At 41.0% G+C, this 23,816-nt stretch overlaps 1 protein-coding gene across 4 annotated transcripts in view; it reads left to right on the top strand.

Moving 5' to 3' along the window:
* The window catches only part of LOC149238266 (uncharacterized), a 281,970-nt gene that overhangs the window by 220,067 nt on the left and 38,087 nt on the right, over positions 1-23,816 (top strand). For 3 of the 4 annotated variants that reach the window (XR_016246367.1, XM_089372971.1, XM_089372973.1), the window contains exons 6-7: positions 1,809-1,900; positions 2,017-2,154. Coding sequence is in view for 3 of the 4 variants with exons in the window: in XM_089372971.1 (XP_089229097.1) it covers positions 1,809-1,900; positions 2,017-2,154 (230 nt within the window). In the remaining variant the exon portion in view is untranslated. Of the gene's footprint in view, positions 1-1,808; positions 1,901-2,016; positions 2,155-2,852; positions 2,925-23,816 lie in introns of those variants that run through there. The other variant, XM_089372972.1, reaches the window with a different exon arrangement.

Genomic DNA, 23,816 nt, shown 5'->3' with positions numbered 1-23,816 from the left:
TGGCCAATTATGCTTTTTTTATTTTCTTTTTCTTTTAACTGCTTCAACCTCTGGTGCATCATTCTAGACCTGACCCAAGGTGGGGGCAAGGGGATAGGGAGGCTGGCCCTATGTGGACCCAAAATGGAAATGATGAATGGGGTATAGTGAGTGGAAAGGGAGAAATATATGTGGGTAAAGGAGCAGGACTACGCACCCAAAGTCGGTGTTTCCCAAGTGGTACCACCCTAGAACCAAATGGTCAATAAAGGAGATCCCACATGACTAAGACCCAAGGGTAACAACCAAAAGAGATCAAGGGGACAAGAGCACAAACTAAGCCTACCCTTTTTGCCAAATCCCCCCATCAATCCATACCTAGAAGTATCCATGATAAGTAAACCCAATACTTAATTAACAAATGACAAGACATACCTTTAAATTCGGGAGGCCCACCTTCAAACATACGATCAATACAGGTGGGTGAGGGACCACATGGCTGGCTCAAGTGGCAAAGAAATGACACAACGAACTAGTAGGAGGCTGCAAATGGCTGCTGGTTGCCGGCTAGGGTTCATCATGGAGAAAAATTTCTCCTTGGGATATCACCCACGAAGTGGTGGGTAATTGGCCCGTTGTTGCCATTTGTTCTAGTAGTTGTTCGTTAGGTACTCCTCCTATCCCTTCTAGATTGAGCGGTAACAAGGCTGATACCACATGTAGCAAACATATACATGCAAGGATGCAAAGCTATTGATATATTTATTATATTGAATGAATGAATGATTGATGATTGAATACATTGTTCATGACCATATAACATATACATTGAAGGGATGGTCACATAGTAGACTTGATTTTTAGAAAATGTTGGCTATTAATTATATTGACAACATCATTAATAACATTAAATTAAATATTACAATGTACAAGAACTTAGTAATATATCTTATGTCTATTACACATTTTTGCAGGGTTTTACATCATGTGATCATGTTCGGGTATTTTTGTGATCGGTGCTTTAAATGGTATTCCCCCTCATAAATTTACATCAAAACTTGCATTGGACCTTACTCCCACCATGATCTTTGAAAACCTACAAATAGAAATGTCTTTTCTTTTCTATTTTTAGGTTCTTTTCTTTTCCTCCCATGGGCTTTATGGAAAATTATAGTTGATCACCAATTTTCTGCAAGTTTTGGGCCTTTGGCTTTATTGCAAAAAAGCCCAAAAGACAGGTAGAAATCCTTAATTGCCTTCTCCTCTGATGTTGAATGGGTTACTCAATGCACTCTCTGTTGCAAACACATGCCCCGAATGAAAACCAAATGCTAAATCTGCAAGTCATGGACATCCCCACAAGTTTCCCCTTTTCCAAACAAATTTGTATGACCAAAAAACTACCATATCTTGATGGAAAGGGGTCGACAATATGGTTGCTAGTAGAAAACTCTCGCTTGCACTGAAAAATGACATTCATTTGTGTCATGAGAAAAAAAAAATTAGCGCCTTCATAATGTTATGGTTGTGTCTTGTGCACTCAAGTCCACAGATCCTGTCATAGTGACTTACAATAAGTTTGCCTGTGGTCATAGTGACTACTTTTTTCTAGTACCTCAGAATAACATACATGGTAGGCATTGATTGATGCGAGTTTCCTAACTACTATTCCAGAGAATATTAAGGTTTTTAACAAAGTAAAAATTACCTCCTTTCTTCGCAGAGCTTTAGTTACTTCATAATATGTTTATAGGAACTTTCAATGCTCTAATAATACAAGTAGTTGCTGATTTGTCATCACTGTTGTCTATTATTTGTATAAATTACAGACATTTGGGAGTCCCATGCTGATATCTTGGCATCAATTGCTAATTATCTTCTGAAGCATGGATGGAAGGAGGGGCACCCCATTGCTCAGAAGGTGAGAAAACAAGGCCTAATTTCGTTGTTGGGTAGTGCACATAAAATGTTCTAGCATTTTATTATCTTTAGAGTATTTGAAAGTTGATTGAGATGCTGTTTAGTTTTCAACTACAGGTGTCTTTAGGGAAAGATATTGACCAGTCTTTCTTGGGGTTGGATGTCAAGAAGTCTGTATCTGAGTGGAAGAATGATTACCAAGTGACGGTGGTAGAAGGTGAACCAGAAGTCTCTCCAAATGAAATAGCAAGCCTGGTAGGTATTTTTACCTTTAAGATTGTGTATAAGATAACATACTATTTAAAATCTTCACATTGTTTCAAAGTCTTGTCTCCCAAATCTTTGCAGCCATAGCAGTTATGAAATTACATTTCAAATATGAACAGCGCCACTTTTACAAATGATTTTGTGTATTAAAAGACAACTAGGTTGTAACCATTGATGCTGCGTATGCTGAGTATGCTCAATACTGATGCTCACACTAAGATGGCTGAGTATGCTGGATATTGATGCACACACTAAGATGGCTGAGTATGCTGAAGCTAGAAAAATGTTAGTCAACATAATTAAATTCATAATCTTCTACAGAAACCCTACATTGTGTTAAAATCACTATTTTGCAAGCGTTTATCTTTTTGTGTTTTCATGTGCTTTCAATGCAGATTTTTTCCTTAATTTTGCTTCCTCGAAAATTATGAAAATGTACTTTGTTATTAAATTTAATGCAGGTAGACAAGAAATAATCTTACCTACGCTTACATTCATTATAGTCTAAAAAGGAAAAACATGAAGGCATAAATGGGAAATTCTTCCTATAATAAGATGTAAGGGAGAAAGGTTCAGCCTTTAGGTTGTAGGAAAATCATAGGGAAGTGTGTGAGCCGTTGACATTTAAGAAAAAGTTTGCAGTCACCAAAAGGGAGAAAATCTGATAAACTTCAGTGGGCATGCAGGAAGAATCAAGGTTGTACATCGATGGGCACTTTCAAGATAAAATGCAGATTTTATAGGAGGAATCTTGTCTGATTCTTAGCCAGGAAAAGCATGATAAAGGTTATGGGTCTTGTTACCCATCACTTGTGGGGAGTGTATATGGGATAAAAATTTTCTCCTAGATGGTCCTCAACCGGCAACCAACAACCCCTTGCAGCTACCAGATAGCTTGATGTGCCATTATCTCTGCCACCTGAGCCAGCCATGTGGTCCCTCGCTCATTTGTTATAATGGTATGTTTGAAGGTGGGCCTCCCGACCCCGAAGTGTTGGAAAATCAGAAAGGCAGTAAAGATTTTCTTGATCTTGCTAATTACTTGTGATGTTGCTTGTTATTACAATTCTTTATATCTTCTTTCTTTAGTTCATCAAGCAATTACACAAAGCTGCAGCAAATAAAACAATGAACACAAGACGTAGGCACATGCCAGGGCAAAACCCCCCTCGAGGGGAAAACCCAGTCAAAGTAATGCTTCCTTTCAATAGTATTCTTTGAGACTCTTCACCTTAGACCTTGACCAGACATTCCCTCCAGACCAAGTCGGCCTCCAGAAGGTTGATCTCTTTCCAACAACTTCGACTATGTAGCAACTTGAGGTAGCTCATGGCTTCCAGCAGTAGTTCAACTTGGGAGACTTCGTTCTCCAAATCCAGAACACAAAACAAAGAGGGACCACCACAAAAATTTTGATTTTCCTGAACTCCTTAGCAGTGTTGCAGGAACTGTCCCCCCAAGGATCCAAAGGCAAATCTGTGTCCTGTACGGATCCACCATTGATCCTTCAGCGGAACCGCGGATCGGAAAATCGGATCGGCAGTTCCTTCTTTTTTTGGCGGTTCCTGCAAAATTGGATTCGTGGGGGCCCTATCCACGGCTCCTACTGCCCGATCCGCGATTCCTATTTCCCGATCTGCGGATTTGGAAGGGATCGGGTGCAGATCTGTTGAGGTTCAGGCATTTATCCACCACAGATCGCGAGCGGATCTGAGAGAAGGTGGACGGTTCCGCGAGGTTTTTTTTTTTGTTTCGGAAATTCCGAATTGTTCTGTGAGGAACTACACTTTCCGAATACTCCCAAGGTGCCCCTTGATGCTCCCTAGACGCTTCTTAGATGCTCCCTAATGGTAATGTTAAATTCTTAAAGTAAAAGTGACATTCTCCTTTACCTTTCATTTCCATCATTTTACTTAACATTACCATGAAATGACTTAGGATGCTTGAGAGTGGTTTCAATCTCATCAGACTTCATATGGAGAAAATAGAATTTCATATCCCATTCAAAATTCAGTAGACTTAACAATTTTCAGGATAAATGAGATTGTGGCGTTTCATTGGATTATATCATGTATGAGGTCATGTGATTGGCATTTAATCAAGAGCAACAAGCCCTATATGTACCCCAATGTTGGTGTTATTGATTGTTGAACTCCTGTGTCGTGGCCTTAGCAATTATGTACCCTTCACTCAAGTCAAAATCATTGATCAGGCATGTTAAGCTTTCTCTACGATATTATAAGGCTTGGATTAAGCTGTTTGATCAAAATTAGGCAATGTTAATTAAAATCCCTATAGAATTGAAGTAGAGGCAAAGGCTAGACAAGAGAAGAGAAATCTAGATTGTAGATGGTTGATGCTGGAATAATTAATCATTGATGTATAATGGATGCCATATCTATCTTGATTTATGTAAAAATATGCATGTGTTCATGTCTTCTACAACTAATTTGGTATTTTGGATGTTGTTTTAATATAAATGCAATATATATATATATATATATATAGTAGACGCTTCCGAGATGCTTCGCTTCCTATATTTTTGGAAAATGACACTTCCGCATCCCCGCTTCCAAAAAACATCCTCGTTTCGTCCCTGCTTCATGCAACATTGCTCCTTAGACTCCCCCAAACTCGCTTTCACTTTGGCTTCCCAACAATAGACTTTCCCAATTTCCTACTTGACACTTCTGCCTAGAAGAGAGAGAATGAGAAGTGATGCTCCAAATGAATTCATTGTCTTCCTTTTATAGGCTTCTTGTGAGGTCGAATGGGCCCTTAGGCCGACATGGTGTGGAGGTTCCATAATTCATATTTGACTCAATACTTAACCGATTTACATGATTCAAAAACCCAAGAAGGGTCTCTTTAAATGTACAATAATTCTATAGACCCAAAATAAATCTTGGAAGTCCTCAATGGGGACTTTGACCTAAAACATGGTGACCCAAGCATGAAACCCATGCTTTAATAAGTCATAATAATAATAATAATAATAAATTATTTATTCTTTTGACAAGTACTTTACATAATGACTCAAGTACATTATTGAAGACCGAACATGGTTACTTTTTCCAACACTCCCTCTTAACTAGGGAGGTATTCATAATGTACATATACAATGGAAGATCTCAAACTGTATGAATCATGAAGAACTTTAGGCACCGCAATGCCATGAACTAGATTCTTGACCAGGGAAATATATCCAACCAGTGATTCAACAATTTAGGCATCGCAATGCCATGGACTAGATTCCTGACCAGGGAAATCTATCCAACTAGTCATTCAACAATTTAGGCATCGCAATGCCATGGACTAGATTCCTGACCAGGGCAATCTTTTTAGGTGGGACTAAGGTGGACTCAAGCTTTCATCCCCTCTAGGTACCATCAGGCTTATTTGCTAACCAACAACCCAAAAATCTAGGTGTGTGTCAGAGCTCAATGACCAATGCCACCTTTCCAACTTCCGGGACTTAGACATCAACACAAAGTGTCAGTCAAATGTCTCCCCAGGCAATGCTTCACTCGCAAAGCCTCAACACCCCTTGATCCAGCAGATCAAGAATAACGAATCTCTCCCAATCAAATTGATTGGTAACCAGCATGCTTTCCTTCAAGAGATTCACCTGTACAAACACAACCCCAATCAATAACATACTTTCACAAGTATATAAATATAAACCTTCGGGGTCTTCTAGGCAACAAATGTTGCTTCTCAATTCTCCACAGTAGGACTATCAACCGAATCTTTGACAAAAGATTCCTCAATCATACATTTTTCTTCCTACTTCATATGCAACAACATCTTCTTCAATCGAATCCTGCTTTTCTTCTTTCAGCAGCACTTCAAAATGCATTCTCCAATTTCCTTATCTTGCTCATGGCCTTCACTCAGACTTACGGTTATTAGTTCTGGTCTAGTGCATGACACATGAAGCAGAGAACCATATCTGTCACTCCCTCTCAACCAGGAAGCACCTCTTTATCTAGACTCCCTCTTAATCTTAGGGAGATCTCTTCTATTCATGCTTCCTCCGGGAGATCAACTTCTTTTTCAACATCGGAGAATCTTTCGTGGCTTCCAACCATTTCATCAGAGTTATTATCATCCCCATCATGCTTATCACATCAATGAACATCTTCACCAAGTTGAAGATTGTGTACCAGCATAGCTTGCTTGTCACATCGAGCATCTTCACCAAGTTGAAGATTGTGTACCTGCACAACTTGCTTGTCACATCGAGCATCTTCACCAAGTTGAAGATTATGTACCTGCATAGCTTAGATAGCAAGTACAACCAAAACTATAGAAGCATGATGTTAGCCATATAAGAATCACGGAAGCATTTCATATATATATCAGATACCCAGACTTAAAAACAAGAGACATATACTCTTCAACATCTTGCTAGGGACTTTGTCATACACCCTAGACTACTTCATAACAACACTCATTCCATCTAGGGTTTCAATGTGTCTTCCAAAGGTATGACATACCTTACTACAACATATAGAAAACCCTATAAACCATTCACACAAATATGGATCTACAAAACATCTAACAACCTTCCAAAAATACATGTTTTAGACTTCTCACTAGGGATTCATACAAATCCTAGATTTCAAAAGAATCAATCAATGTCAATCACAACATGGTCATTAACATGACTAGCTTTCACTAGGGTTAGTTCCAAACCCCTAGATTTTCAATCAACCATCAATCAGTCACTAACATGACCAACTACTACTAAGGTTAGTTGCAAACCCTAGATTTCCGAGCAATCATCATACTCAACCGAAAATTCAAATTTCAACAATTTCTTCACAAATCTCAAATTATCATATAGTCAACATTCATCAGAGATTTTTACTTCGACTAAGGTTTGACTCCAAAACCCTAGAATTCCATTTTCAAATTCAACAATCTTATACAAATCTCAAATCATCATATTCCAGAGATTTTACTTTGACTAAGGTTTAATTCCAAAACCTTAGATTTCCAATCTCAACAATCATTACATGCATAAATCTCAGATTGTTATATTTCACACTAGACAATGTCACTACTAGGGTTTAACTGCCAAACCCTAGATTTTCATTTTCCAACAATCATCTAATAAATTTCAGATTGTTATATCACACATACTAAACAACTTTTAACTTCACTAGGGTTTAGCTATAACACCCTAGATTTCCAAACATCAACATCCTAGAATCTCAGACAAGGTTTATGACCATCAATGACTAGGTCAACACATATCTAGGAATGCATAACCATACATAAGCATACCATATGTCCAACAATATTAATACATCTTGTCCTAGACCAACCTAGGACTTCAACCAAAAGGTGATATCTATATATGCCTAGATTTCATCATCATGCAAATACATTTCATATCATGTGTTAGTCAAACTCAACTTCATAACAATATCAAATAAGAGTTAGACAAACAATCATTTGATTACACTAGGGTTTGATCAGACAAATACACTCATACCACAAAGAAGAATTTTTAAGACAATGTAAGGGTCTTGCTTAAACATTCCACCAAACCCTAATGAGCTAGGGTTCCGATGTAGAAACATACATTCCACCAAACCCCAATGAACTAGGGTTCCAATGTAGAAACATAGCAAACCCAATAATACCAAAACTTCAAAGGTTCCGGGATTTTAGACCTTATCACTCAATCCTAACAAGTTAGGATTTCCTGATTATACCAAAATCCCAAACATAAAATCATCAATAAAACTTCAACTAGCATTTCACAATCACCCTAATCAACATAGGATTTTAGACATTCACAATAGCATACCCTTCAGTTAGGGTTTTTCCAGAACCTTTCTAAGGTTCTACATAGTCAATCAAGAATATGAGTGGGGTGGGTAGATTTATCAAGAGATGAATCACCCAAACAAGAATCACAAAGTTCAATACAGCTAGTCATAACAAGATTAGTAATAGATCATCAAATCAATGTATTCAAAGCATACCTTAGTTTCTTGACCAACCTTGTCTTGAGAGATCCTCCTTTCAGATGTTTTTCCCTAGTCAAGACAACAAAGGGAGAAAGGTGATTAGTATTTAATATGATCAAAACTAAATGAGTACATGAACCCAAAACTGAAATGACATGAAATACTTATCTTTGAGAGTAGTTGGGAGCTCTCTCCAAAGCTTGAGGGAAACCTACAAACTTAAAACAATACAAAAATGTCTTTTCCAAAATATGTTAAAAGCCTATAAATTCTAAGACATATAAAACAAGTTATGTAAAGCAAATGACTTAATAGTGTAAGTCATAAGAAGGTTCACTACAATAGTGTAAGCCTCCAGAAGATTGATCGCTTTCTAGCAACTTCGACTATGTAGCAACTTGCGGCAGCTCACGGCTTCAAGAAACATTTCAACTTGGGAGACTTTGTTCTCCCAATCCAGAACACGAAACAGAAAGACCACCACCGAAATTTCGATTTTCCTTGACTCCTTAGACTCCCCCAAACTCACATTCACTTCGACTTCCCGGCAATAGACTTTCCCAACTTCCTACTTCGCATTTCTACCCGACAAACATATTTTCGCATTTCTGCCCAGAAGAGAGAGAATGAGAAGTGATGCTCCAAATGAATTCGTTGTCTTCCTTTTATAGGCTTCTTGTGAGGTCGAATGGGCCCTTAGGCCGACATGGTGTGGAGGTTTCATAATTCATAACCGATTTACATGATTCAAAAACCCAAGAAGGGTCTCTTTAAATGTACAATAATTCTATAGACCCAAAATAAATCTTGGAAGTCCTCAATGGGGACTTTGACCTAAAACATGGTGACCCAAGCATGAAACCCATGCTTTAATAAGTCAATAATAATAATAATTCTTTTCTTTATTCTTTTGACAAGTACATTATTGACGACCAAACATAGTTACATTTTCCAACACGAAGGTATGACTTTTCATTAGTATAGTTGAGTAATTTTCCTTACTTGTCATGGGCACTTTGGGGCATGGATTGGTGGGGGGATCTGGCAGAAAGAGTGGGCTAGGTTTGTACTCTTGTCTATAGTGCCCGATTTCATGGATAGCCTTGTATCCTAGTCCTGTGGGATCTCCTTTACCAACCATTAGCTTTAGGGTTGGCACTACATGGGAAATCCCAATTTTGGTTGTATGGTCTCGCTTCCCGACACCATGTACATCACTCCCTCCCACTCATTTTAGCCCTATTCACCTATTTCCCCATCTGGGTCCACATGTGTCCACTGGGTCTGTTACCCACCATTTTGTGGGTAATATCCCTAGGAGATTTTTTTCTCCAAGATGGTGCTTAATCGGCATCCAGCAACGCCTTGCAGCCACCAACTAGGTCATTGTGCCATTTCTCCGCCACCTGAGCCAGCCATTTGGTCCCTCACCCATCTGCCATGATCGCCTGTTTGAAGGTGGGCCTCCCGAACCTAAAGGTATGCCTTGTCATTTGGTAATTGAGTATTGTAGTTTTTTTATCATGGACACTTCTGGGCATGGATTAATGGGGGGATTCAGCAGAAAGAATGGGCTAGGTCTGTGCTCTTGTCCCCTACACCCCTTTTAGATATTAACCTTGGATTCTAGTCTCGTTGGATCCCTTTTACTAATCATTTGGCTTTAGGGATGGTATTTCACGGGAAACCCTGATTTTGGTTGTGTGGTCCCGCTCCCTCATCCGCATATATTACCCCCTTTCTTCTCATTATTACTCCATTCATCATTTCTGCCACTTGGGTCCACATTCCTCCACTGGGTTTGTTATTGCTCAAACTAGCAGGGTGCATAAAAGGGACTCCTAAAGGGCAACTGTTAGATCAAAGGGCAATAATGGAGGCTTAGCCCATTGTCACCTTAGCTAAGACTCCCTACTCTTTACAGACTTTCACCGATGGGAGGAGACCTAGTATGTATGGAGTCACAAATGAAGGATAAATCAACTAGTGGACATAAAGTGACACAAATAATCCCTTTCCAGAAGAAGGTCAAGAATGGAGCTTGTTTGCTTTCTAAGCAAGGTACGATGTCTTCTAGGAGAAGGATGGGAGGATTTGAGGGTTAGGCTTAGGGAATATGACTTGTGAAAGAGTTTCCTAATCCATAAAATCCTTATTGAAATTGGTATCTCGGATGGTTCTTGAAGAATTGTCTTTTCAAAGGAATGGGACCACACGACACCAAGGGGACCCAACCTAGGTTAGGAGGTAAGAATTTAACAACCAACAATATTCTTAACCCAGACAAGAAGGGGGGAAGGATCAAAAAAAGGATTTTCACTTAAAGGTGTTGATTTGATCCTATGAGGCACCAACCTTGGGGATACCAGGGCAAAATTTGATCTCAGAGCTAGGGCTTAGCTTTTCTCACAACTCCACCATCAGAATGGCTTAAAAATTGGAGGAGGCCTTGAGGAGACTCCAACGCAGGGGATACTAGGAGATCAAATTTTTTTGAGGGCTATTTTGTTAGGACAATGATGCCCTAGGTGACCCAACCTGGCTAGACCTAGGAAAAGGTGAAAAAGAATTGATTTAGGGTGACCACCTCTTGGTACATCAGTGCCTTTGTCTCGAGATAATGGAGTCTATGATAAATATGAATGAGGACTTCATTTCTTAGTCAAGGAGGCCTTAAGACTACCTCGCTAGCCTTTTAGGGCAAAGGGAAGCAACCTTATAGCTTTTATACTTAGACATGCAAAAGGAGATGGATTATCAAGATGAATTCGTTGATAGGATTATCCCTAGGAAATTTCATTCAAATTACATGGCCCATACATTGAGAGATGCTATATAGAGACAAAATTCCATAATTTAAGCAGTAAATGCATGCAACAATTAGCCCTAAAAATAGCGAAAATCTCAATCCAATCTATATGACAAAGTAAAACAAGAATAACATTAAAAGCATGTACTTACATGTAATAGAACATATCCAACCATCCACAATTTGACAATAGAAAAGCTCCAAGACAAGATAAACCAAATCCAAACATCAAAATTCATCCATAAAGCTCCAATTCATCCTCCAAGAAAAGGTGTGAAATTCTCAAGAGAGAGAAGAGATCCAATCCAAAGCGATGATCAGCAAATGAATTCATTTCACTTGTATTTATACACTAATGAGGAGTTTGAATTAGTCTCCTTGGACTACATAAACCCCAAAAATAAAATAATGTGCTAATAATCTAACTTTTGGTGACAAGCCCATCAAACTAGCTCACAAATGAAATAATAAGCCTCTTAAGAGGTTAGATGGTGAATAATACATGTCGTAGGGCTCTCCAACAAGCTTGATGAGGTCCATAGGTGCCATAATGAAGAATAGGACCGTCAAAAGTGATGGACAAGGGGTTGGCCCCCTGTTCTCTCCAACAATAAACCTGTGGTGCTCCCAATGGGTGTGGAGGCATAATAGTAACCTTATGGGTCTCCAAATGAGTTGAAGATGCTTGTAGATCATCTGCAAGGGCTCTGATGACAGTGTATGGGATGCCACATCATCCTACAAGTCCTAGGTCAGTTGCCAAGTGCATGGTACATTTGTGGGGTCGGTTGGGTAAAGGTGAACCAAGTGCACCTTCCTCATCCAATAGGTGAGTCTCAAGCATCTCTAAACATCCTCGGGGATCAATGGAGTGTTGTCTACTACTATGGAGGTCCATGGCTCTCAACACACACCCTACATGTGCCAATGTAGTCCTCTGGAGGATTAGGTCCCCGTATAGGGAGACCAAACCCAAGATGGAGACCATCTGCAATCCTACATAAGATCCAATGCGTTCCCTAACCTTCCAGTACAACAAGTCATTAGAGAAATCGAGTAAATGAGCATACCAACCGTGGACCACAGGTGGGGACTTCATAATGGCTTGCCCTTCCATAATGAGCTTCGGGATGTGCCAATGTCTCCTAAACTCCAAATGGGGTTAACCAAGTATCCTATTAGGTGGTTTCTACTTCTAAAGGGGATAATATGTTCAAGGTACATCCTTCGAAAGGTGGTGGCATGTGATAGATAGGTGAATGAAGTAGGGGATGAGAAAGGGGAACCATGTGTGAAAATTCCTAAACCCAAAATCCCTACTGCAGCAATTGATATTACTTCTCCTACTTGTTAAACCATACAAGTTATTTACTGTGTTCTATGGTAAATATCAAAGTAAATACAACTTCAACATTCACTATTTAAAAAATAATAGCTGAAACAAGAAACTGAACAAGAAAAGATACAACACAATGACAGTTATTTTTGGACAAATGTCTTCGAAAAACCCAATGCAGGAAAACTGATGCAACAGATGAGGGTTTCTTTATTATTCTTCAGCAAAAATCTCATGTACAAGATACAACCAGTAGAATAGAAGAGGATTCTCTGCGAGAATTTTTACAGACACTTCTCGATGAGTTTTTGATCCAGGAGAGGACCTGCAGTTCCCTCTGCGTCTTATTGTGTGAGAACTACGCTATCCTAGCGTCAAACTGCCTCTTCGTTGTCCTCTGTGTCACAACCTCTGCATTGTCCTCCTTCTGCTCTGCGTCTTCTGCTCCTAACCTCCAAACTGATGCTGATACCCTCTCTCTCTCCTTCTCACTTGCAACTCTCCCTCTGATTCGATTTTCTTGCCAAACCTCGACCAGTGAGAAAATTGAACTTACTTGGGTAACCCAGTATCTGCCTCTGGTGTATTTTCCAAATGCCTATCAGTGTCCTTCTTATAATCCTCCAGTTGAGAACCAATGGCCCAGATTAGATTCTAATCAGTGGCTCAAATCATTTGGACTTGATCTTCGTCTTCTTCTAGAAGTTACACCCACAATTTAGATTAATACCCATTAATTATTTTAATTTCCCAAGTTTAAACTTAGGGTCTGATTAAAAATAATTAATTATTTTAATAAAACTGTCTCCGGGTGGAATTTCCCAAAACGATTTCTGGGTATTGTGGAATACATGTGTCTAAGCCTCCCTGCAAAATTTGAGACTTAGAGCACATCCGATGCTACCAAAAATCATCAATCCCTCTTAGCGAGGAATGTGCTGCAGCAATGCAACCTACTGAAACATCACCTTGTTTTGTAACATCTCCCTCTACGTTGCTGATGTCTGACATCACTGCCCACCAATTACTGCGCAAATGCTGCATCTGTATTGTTGTTGACCCTACCATTTCCGACACTACATCTGTATTGAAACTCCCTCTCATTCCCTGTCACTGTACCTGAAAAATCACTTGTTTCTGCTACTGAAACAAATTCTCTACCATACCTATCTGCTCCCTGAACTGAATGAACTTTGCTCTTCCTATAGCCTTTGTGAGTACGTCTGCTACATGATCTCCTGTGGGAACATACTGCAACTGTACTGCCCCATGCTGAACACAGTCTCTGATAAAGTGACATCTGATATCAATGTGTTTCGACCGATCATGAAACACTGGATTCTCCGAGAGTTTGATACAACTCTGATTATCACAGTAAATCTTGGTCGCTTCCATCCTTTTTTTGAATAAACTCACGAGCAGTTTTCTAAGCCATATAGCTTCGCACATAGCTGTTCTGGCTGCCATATATTCAGCTTCTGCTGAGCTCAGAGCTATCGACTTCTGCTTCCTGCTGCACCAAGAGATCATTCCTGATCCAACACTGAAGCAATACCTAGAAGCACCTTTCCGGTTTACTAAACTACTTGCCCAATCTGCATGTGTGAATCCATTCAATTTGAAGTCATCCCCTTTGGAATATTTCAACCCATATCCGACTGTACCACGCACATACCTTAGAATGTGCCTAGTTGCTGCCTAATGCACCCTCTTTGGTTCCACCATGAACTGACTGAGGGTGTTGACAACGTAACAAATGTTTGGCCTAGTGTTGACCAGATATATGAGCGACCCAATGAGTTGTTTGTCCAAGGTGGGGTCCACCTCCTTGTCTCTTGATGCATCTATTTTCTTCCAGTTGGTGATCATGGGAGTAGCCATGAGCCGACAATCCTGCATTCTAAATATCTTCAGAATTTCTGTAGCATATCTTCCTTGCCCAAGGAAGATCTCCGCATTCTTCTGCCAAACTTCCAACCCTAGAAAATAATGCATCAAACCCATATCCTTCATGTCGAATTCTGCTTCAAGATTATTCTTGCAGTCCTGTATGAGCCTAGATGACCGTGTTAAAAACAAGTCATCCACATATAATACTAGAATAAGTGGCTCATTCTCTACCATTAAATAGTAGAGATTGGGATCAACATCACTCTTGACGAATCCCAACTGCTGCATGTAACTATCAATCCGACCATATCGTGCTTTGGGTGTCTGCTTGAGCACATACAAAACTTTCTTTAATCTGCATGCATGAGTTCTCTTTTCACGTGTCTCGAAGCCTTCAGGCTGTTCTATATACACCTCTTCTTCTATCACCCCGTTAAGAAATGTTGTCTTGACATCCATCTGGTGAATCTCCCATCCCATTTGAGCTGCTAGGGATATACCGGATCTGATAGAGGTATACCAGGCTACTGGGGAAAAGGTCTCTTCATAATCTATTCCTTCTTTCTGTGTGTACCTTTTTGCCATGAACCTAGCCTTGTACTTCTCTATACTGCCATCTGCAACATACTTGATCTTGTAGATCCACCTTGATCCTACAACTGATCTATCCTCTGGTCTAGGTACTACTTCCCAGACATCATTCGTCATGATAGAACTATACTCTTCTACCATGGCATCCACCCAAACTTGGTGTTGAACGACTTCCTGAAAGCTAGAGGGTTCTTCAACCTGTGCTACCAAGGCCTGGTATCTGTCAGGCTGTCTACGCTGCCTCTTCTCAGTTCTAGGAGCTCCAACAAACTCCTCTGCATCCCTTAGCGTCTGCTGTACTTCCCTGCTGGTTCTACCACTAGTGGTGGGAGGCTCAATCAACTCCTCCTCTTGGTCCTGTTGTTCCATCTGCTAAGAGCTACTTGGATTTCCTTCCTCTAAGGAAATGCTGGTACTGGTCACTGTACTCGATCTAGGTGTCTGTCCTCCTACTTGTCCTCCTTGCTGCCCCTGCTGCTGCTGGACTAATGGAACATCTACTGACTGACCTTCTGCTAGCATCTCTTGAGATTTCTTGAAAGCTCTATCCTCCATGAACTTCGCATCCCGTTTCACTACAATCTTCCTGCTCCTAGGAATATAGATTCTGTATGCCGTTGAGGTCTCGCTAATCTTACAAGGTACCCCTTTTCCGCATTCCGATCCAGTTTTCTGCGTTTTTTTGTCTAGAATGTGACAATATGCCATGCTTCCAAATATCGTGAGATGACTTATTTCCGGTTTCTTCCCAGTGAAGACACTTTCGAGCGTTCTCTTCCCCAACGCTTTGTGAGGAGTTCTATTCTGGATATATATTGTTGTGTTGCAATTCTCTGCCCATAAGAATCTAGGCAAGTCCTAATCATACAACATCGTTTTTGTTGCCCCAACAATAGTTCTATTTTTCCGCTCTGCTACTCCGTTCTGCTCCAAATTATATGGAGTTGTCCATTCTCTTTTGATGCCCTCCTTTGCATAGAAATTTGTGAAGTCTTTGTCCGTATTTTCTCCACCATTATCTGAACGCAATACCTTTATCTTTTTCTTTGTCATGTTTTCAACGAGAGCCTTAAATTCTCTGAATTGATTAAAGACCTCATCCTTGGTCTTTAAGAAATAGATTCAGGTTTTTCTAGAGTGATCATCAATAAAGGTGATGAAGTATTCACCATCACTAAGAGCTCTTGTGGACATTGGACCACATATATCTAATGTATTAATCCCAATACACATTTTGCTCTAGTGTTGCTTCTGGAAAAAGTTGCTTTAGTGTACTTCCTAGTACACATCCTCTGCATAAATCATCATGCTTAATACTAAGGACTAGAACTCCTGTAATACTTTCTCTGAGCATCCTCAGTGCTCCATGGTGTAAGTGTCCCATTCGCCTGTGCCATAATTCATTCAGTTCCTTTTCACTATTATGACTGTTGTCTATCAATGCCATTGGAGACTCGAGCTGCAACCTATATAGTTTGTTGCTTCGAGCTCCAATTTGTATCTTCTTCTTCCAGTTTGGATGTTTGACATATACTTTCTTTCCAATGAAGTATACATCGTATCCCTTGTCCTGTAACTAGGACACTAAAATCAGATTCATTCTTAACCCGGGCACATGCAGAACATTGGTGGCTTGGATGTTGGTTCCTGCTTCTGTCTGAAATGCTATGGTGCCTCTCCCTACTGGAGTACACTACGTTTTATTTCCCATAGTAATCTGGAAATGCATTTGTTCTTCTTGATAGCTCGAGAAATATTCTCGCACTCCAGTCATAGGGGCTGAAGCCCCACTATCAATGTACCAAACATTTGCTAAAGCTGAACTTGCTAAGCATGCAAATTCTTCTTCTAATTTGGAAGATAATTCAGAGACATCTTGAGTTTCCATCTTTGTGCTAACGATCTCTAAAACTATCCTACCGTAGAAACTGCCTGCAGAAAATTGCGTCCCACTAGAAAAACCTTTTTGCTGAGGCTTCTGCTGCGCTACTCCCTCTGCCACTGACAAATCTCACTTTGGAATTTTACCTCTCTGTCGACTCACTTAGAGAGAGATTTCCCTTGAAAAATCTAGCCCTCCGGCCTGAACTGTGCAAACCCTCTAGGGATTCGAATTGCTGCCTCTGCAGGAATTTTGAATTCCCTTCTTCCTTTAGCGTTGGGTATTCCGGCTTCGTTCTTCTTGCTTCACATGCTAGCTTTGATACCATGTAAAAATTCTTTAACCCGACATCCCTACTGCAGCAATTGATATTACTTCTCCTACTTGTTAAACGATATATTTACTGTGTTCTACGGTAAATATCAAAGTAAATACAACTGCAACATTCACTATTTAAAAAATAATAAGCTGAAACAAGAAACTAAACAAGAAAAGATACAACACCATGACATAGTTATTTATGGACAAATGTCCTCGAAGAAAACCCAAAGCGAGAAAATCGGTGCAGCAGATGAGGGTTTCTTTATTATTCTTCAGCAAAAATCTCATGTACAAGATACAACCAGCGAAATAGAAGAGGATTCTTTGTGAGAATTTTTACAGACACTTTTCAACGAGTTTCTGATCCAGGAGAGGACTTGCAGTCCCCTCTGCATCTTACTGCGTGAGAACTACACTATCCTAGCATCACACAGCCTCTGTGTTGTCCTTTGCGTCACAGCTTCTGCTCTGTGTCTTTTGCTCCTGACCTCCAGACTGATGTTGATACCCTCTCTCTCTCCTATCCTACAACTCTCCCTCTGATTCGATTTTCTCTTGCTAAACTTCAACCTGTGAGAAAATTGAACTTACTCAGGTCACTGAAAATTTGACTCTGGTGTATTTTCCAAATTCCCATCAATGTCCTTCTTATAATCCTCCAGTTGAGAATCAACGACCCAGTTTGGAGTTTGGAGACATTAGCACATGCCAAAGCCCATTATGGAAGGGCAGGCCATTATGAAGTCCCCACTTGTGGTCCATGGTGTGTAAGTTCTTTTACTCGATTTCCTTGATGACTTGTTGTACTGGAAGGTTAGGGGACGCATTGGATCTTATGCAAAATTGCAAGTGGTCTCCATCTTGGGTTTGGTCTCCTAATACGGGGTCCTAACCCTACAAAGGGCTACATTGGCACATCTAAGGTGTGCGTTGAGAGCCATGGGCATCCACAACAGTAGACAACACTCCATGGATCCCCGAGGATGTTCAGGGATTGCTCGAGATTCACCTATTGGATGAGGAAGATGCACCTGGTTCACCTTTGCCCAGCCAGCCTCACAGATGTACCATGCACTTGGCAGCTGACCCAAGACTTGCAGCGTGATGTGGCATCACCTACATCATCATTGGAGCCCTTACAGATGATCTATAGGCATCTTCAACTCATTTGGAGACCGATGAAGTTATTATTGTGCCCCCACATCCACTGGGAGCACCATAGGTTTATTGTTTGGAGAACAAGGGGCCAACCCTTTGTCCATCACTTTTGAGGGTCCTATTCTTCATTATGGCACCTATGGACCTCATCAAGCTTCTTGGAGGGCCCGACGACATGTATTATTTATTATTTGACCTCTTAAGAGGCTTATTATTTCATTTATGAGTTAGTTTGGTGTGCTGTCACCAAAAGTTAGGTTATTAGCACATTATTTTATTTTTGGGGCTTATGTAGGCCTAAGAGACTAATTCGAACTCCTAATTAGTGTATAAATACAAGTGAGATGAGTTCATTTTCTCATCATCACTTTGGATTGGATCTCTCTTCTCTTTAGAGAATTTCGCACTTTTTATGGGATGAAGAATTGGAGCATGGATGAATTTTGATGTTTGGATTGGAGTATTTTTATCTTGGAGCTTCTTTATTGTCAAATTATTGATGGTTGGATATGTTCTATTACATGTAAGTACACACTTTTAATGCTATTCTTGTTTTACTTTTGTCATATGCATTGAATGGAATTTCACTATAATAGGGCTAATTGTTGCATTGCATGATTGCAAACTTGTGGAATTATTGTTTCTATATAGCATCTCTCAGTGTTTGTGCCATGTATTTGAATGAAATCTCCTAGGGATAATTCCATAGGGGAATTTATCTTGATAAGCCATCTCTTTTTCCAAGCGAAGTATAAAAGCTTTGAGGTCTCTTCCTCTTGCCCTAAAGGCTAAGCGAAGAAGTCCTTAAGGCCTCCTTGACCGAAATACAAGTTCCTTTCTCATCATTCTCTTAGACACCATTCTCCCCAAGGAATTAAGGCACTGGTCCTCCAATAGGTGATCACTCAAAGAATATTTTTCTTCACCTTTCTCTATCTCTTCTAGGTCTAGCCAAGTTGGGTCACCTAGGGCATCATTTTCCTGACAAAATAGCCCAAGAAAAAGTTTGATCTCCTAGCCTCTCTTGCGCTGGTGTGTCCAAAAGGCCTTATCCAATTTTGAAGTCATTTCAATGTCGGAGTTGTGAGATAACCCAAGCCCTCTCTCTGAGATCAAACTTTGCCTTGGTGTTCCCTAGGCTAGTGATCAATTTGACACCTTTAAGTGGAAATTCTTACTTTGATCCTTTCTTCTTCCTTCTCTGGGTTAAAAGCAACAGCTAGATTCTTCCCTTGTAACCTAGGCTGGGTCAACTTGGTCCCGTGTGGTCCCACACTTTTGAAAAGTCAAATCTTCAAGAACCATTCAAGAAGTCAAGTTCAATAAGGATTTTAGGATTGGAAAACTCCTTCATAAGGCGTATTCCTCTAACGTAACCCTCAACTCCTCACCTCCTCATACTAGAAATCTTTGTACCTTGCTTAACAAGAAAGTAAGCTCTATTCTTAAAACCCTTCTAGGAAAAGGATTATTAGGGTCACTTCATATCTATTGGTTGATTCATTGTTCACAAGTGACTTTCTATATAATGGGTATCCTCCCATCAGTGAAAGTCCATAAAGAGTAGGGAGGCTTAGCTGAGGTGACAATGGGCTAAGCCTCCATCGTTGCCTTTTGATCTAGTAGTTGTCCCTGTAGGAGTCCCTTTCATGCCCCCTTGCTAGTTTGAGCAGTAACAGGCTCCACATAGGGTTAGCCTTCCCCCTCCGCTTGTCCACACCTTGGGTCAGGCTTGGACTGATGACGAGAGGTTGATGTATCTAAAAAGAAAAGAAAAAGCATAATTTGGCCGCTCTCAACAAAAAATGTACCACAAAATGCAAAAGATGGTTGGGACATACAAATTTAGCATGTGGGAAAAAGCCAAACTTGATCTCTACCCCTTATCCATGGCCATCACCCCAGTTCCTATGGGCCCTAGATGAGCCACCTCCATCATTAAGGAACCCATGATTGTCCCAACCCCCGGTGGGCGATGAACCGACCCACCTTAAGGCGGTATCCATTGCTATATACCACACAACTTGATCTCATCCCCTGGAGCCCTGAGCAGTTATGAAGAAAATCAATAAAAGGAAAAAGGCATATGAAGAAGGGTGGAAAACAAAGGTCGGGGTAACTCATGTACCATGATTTGCTCCCTCCTACACTCATATACCTAGGTGTGGGCTTCCCCTATTATAGCTACCCTTGTACCATAACATGTGGTCTGGATGATTCACCTGATCCCCAATCTGTTCCATTACTTTATCATTTGCCACTTGCCACTTGAGGGATGTACCTTGTGTGAAAATTCTTGAATTTAACACATCAGAAACCCCTACTGCAATTACTGGTTTACAATCTCCTACTTGTTCTTTACATTAACAAGTTATTTAATTGCATAAACATCGAAGTAAACACTATTGCAACCTTCACAAATATACAAATCATGCACTGAAATAAACTAAGACAGTCACACAAGGGACACCGTTATTTTTGGACAATCTTCCCCGGAAAAACCTAATTCAGGAAAACTGGTGCAACATATAGAGGGTTTGTATTATTAAGCAGATTTCGTGAATACAACTAGGGTGCTAGAAATGGCTCACCCAACAGAGAATATCCTCTACAGTAGTACCTCTATCCGGAGACAGATATTCTGCCAAATCAACAAATGGATGATCAAACCCCACAACGACTCCAGCTGTTCCTTATGTTGGACAGCGAAAGTTGTTCCAAGCACTGCTCTAGAACTGCGACACTCCTCTAGGAGTTGCGTCACCTTCTCCTGGCTTAGAATTTGTTGATCTACTCCCAGTGTGCCCCACAAAATCTCCCCAACGTTGCCTCTGAGGCCCAACGTCAGCCTCTGCGGCTTCTACGTCTCACTGCATCAGCCCTCTGCATCCTCTGCATTAGCTTTACGGCCTCTGCGTTAGCCCTTCTAGGGCCTGCATTGTCTCTGACGGCACTGCGTTGCCTCTCTGCTATGTATTCTTCAGCCTAGATGAAAATCCCTTGCTAAACTGCTCCTCACTGCAACTCTGATCACGAACTCGATTTCCTCAGCAAACCTCACCCCAGAAAATCGAATTCTTTGATAACTTGGTGTATCTCCAACTAACCCTCAAGCCTCCTCTTATACTTTTTCTATTGATGAATCAACAGTCGAGATTAAGTCCCTAATCAACATCTAAGATTAGAACTGGCTTGATCCTCGTCACTTAGAACTTTCTCACCCATATTTTATTAATACACATTAATATTTTTATTTTCCTAAGTTTAGACTTAGGAGCCCATTAAAATTATTTTAATAATTCCTCATCCGGGTGGAATTTCTCCAAATGATTTTTGGGTCTTGGAGATCTCATGTGTCGTAGCCTCTCCACCAAATTTAATGGCTAGAGCACATTCGATGCTACCAAAAATCAACACCTTGGACATGTCACCCCCTTTAAAGGATGAAACCACCTAATAGGGTCCTTGGTTAACCCCCCTTATTGAGCTTGGAGACACTTGTACATGCCAAAGACTGCTATGGAAAGGCGTGCCACCATGAAGTGCCCCATTGATTCCATGACTTGAAAGCTCTTTTACTTGATTATTCTATTGATTTGTTGTATTGGAGGGCAAGGAGATGCATTGGATCTTATGCAGGATTGCAGGTGGGTCTCCATTTGGGGCTTGGTCTCCCTATACGAGGTCCTAGCCCTCCAGAGGGTCGCATTGGCACTTGTAGGGTGAGCGATGAGAGCCATGGGTTTCCACCATAACAGAGAGTACTTCATGGATCCCCGTACCACTCATTGATTGCTTGTGTTTCACCTTTTGGATAAAGATGATGTTGAAGTTTCTAAGTCTAACAGTTAGAAACCCTCCATGTACTTTCTGATTTATTCCTTCCTACTTGTTCTAATTAATTAACAAGTTATTTTCCATGTAAATACTGAAAATAAACACAAGTACATGCTCAACACATTATAGATCATCAACTGAAAGAAAAAAAACAAGCACACAAATGACACTGTTATTTTTGGACTAATGTCCCCAGAAAAACCCAATGCGGGAAAACCGGTGCAGCTATCTGAGGGTTTGATTTATTAAGCAGTTTTAGAATACAATCTGGGTGCCAAATCCGGCTCACCCAATAGAGAAAAATCTCGGCAGTAGTACCTCTCCTTCAGAGACAGATGCTTCGGCTGAAACCCCAGATAAACACTCCGACAGCTCCTCAGGTCCAATCTGCCCCACGAAAAACCCCAGCGTCAGCGTCTAGGGACTGTGTCAGCCTCTTCTACCCTCTGCATCAACTTTCCCGGCTATTCCGGCTGTTCCCGGCAGTTCCGGCTTCTGCCCTTTGCGTCAGATTTCCTGGCTATTCTGGCAGTTTCGGCTATTCCCAGCAGTTCCGACTTCTGCCCTCTCCGTCAGCGTTCTTGGCTATTCTGGCAGTTCCGGCTGTTCCCCGCAGTTCCGGCTTCTGCCCTTTGCATCAGCTGTTCCGGCAGTTCCCGACAGTTTCGCGTGTTCCCGGCAGTTTCGGCTTCTGCCCTTTGCGTCAGCTTACTTGGTTGTTCTGGCAGTTTCGGCTGTTCCGGCAGTTCCGACTTCTGCCCTCTGCGTCAGCTTTCCCGGCTATTCCGGCACAAGACTGGCTAACCCCGGATATTTCTGCTTCCCTCTCTCCAACTATTGCACTGATCCTCCTGGTGCTATCTCTGCCTCTCTGCTTCTGTATTCACTGCCCCTCAGCTGCAACTCTGATCACTCTCTCAACTTTCTCAGCAAACCCAACCCTAGAAAGTCGAAATCTTGATCTCTTGGTGTGTTCTGCAAGTGACCCTCAAGCCTCCTCTTATACTTTTCTCGTTGATAGATCAACGGTCGAGATTAAGTCCCTAATCAACAACTAAGATTAGATCTGACTTGATCCATGACTTTTGGACCATTCTAACATAGTTTTATATTAATTCACATTAATATTTTAATTTCCTTAAGTTAAGACTTAGGGACTCCATTAAAAATATTAATTATTTTAATATCTCCCAAACTGTTTAGAATCTGCCCAAACCCTTTCTGGGTATTGGAGATCTCATGTGCTTTAGTCTCTCCACCAAATTTCGTGGCTAGAGCACATCCGATTGCTACCCCAAATCAACACTCCCTCTTAGCGAGGACTGTGCTATAGCAATACTTCTCACTGAGTATTACTCTGATCATTCGGCATCGGTCCTTGATGCTAGGCCTGTTGCCCATCATCTGTACTGTTGCATCCCGTACTGCCACCCATGGCTTTGCCACTGCCACTGCTGCATTTGTATGACAGCTCTCTCTGCATCCATGCTGCTTCCCATGGCCCTGCCACTGTCACTGCTACGTCTGCACTGCATCCCCTCTCATCATGTTGCATCGTGCTGCCCATAGCACTGCCATTGCTAACTGTTGCATTGCAACTCAGTTATTGAGAAGTAAGTAACTGATCTCCCAACTCTAACATCTCTGTCAGGCTAGAGACTCTCCCGATGCTGAAGCTCCCTTTGTCGCTGACAAGTGCTCCCTCTCTGACCTCTGCGCTGCTGCAACAACTCCCTGCATCTCGCACTGTTGCACACCTCTCTGTGCCATCCTGCACTGGTGCATCACTCCCGTGCCTCTCGCACTGTTGCAGCCTGCTAGCCTCGCGCTATCTTGGGAATC

This window comes from Pinus tabuliformis, chromosome 8 (genome assembly GCF_031772625.1).
Source record: "Pinus tabuliformis cultivar Carrire ecotype Pingquan chromosome 8, CPIR1, whole genome shotgun sequence".
Classification (NCBI taxonomy): Eukaryota; Viridiplantae; Streptophyta; class Pinopsida; order Pinales; family Pinaceae; genus Pinus; species Pinus tabuliformis.
Note: the sequence above shows the minus strand (reverse complement) of the source record. Positions and strands in the feature narration are given on the sequence as shown.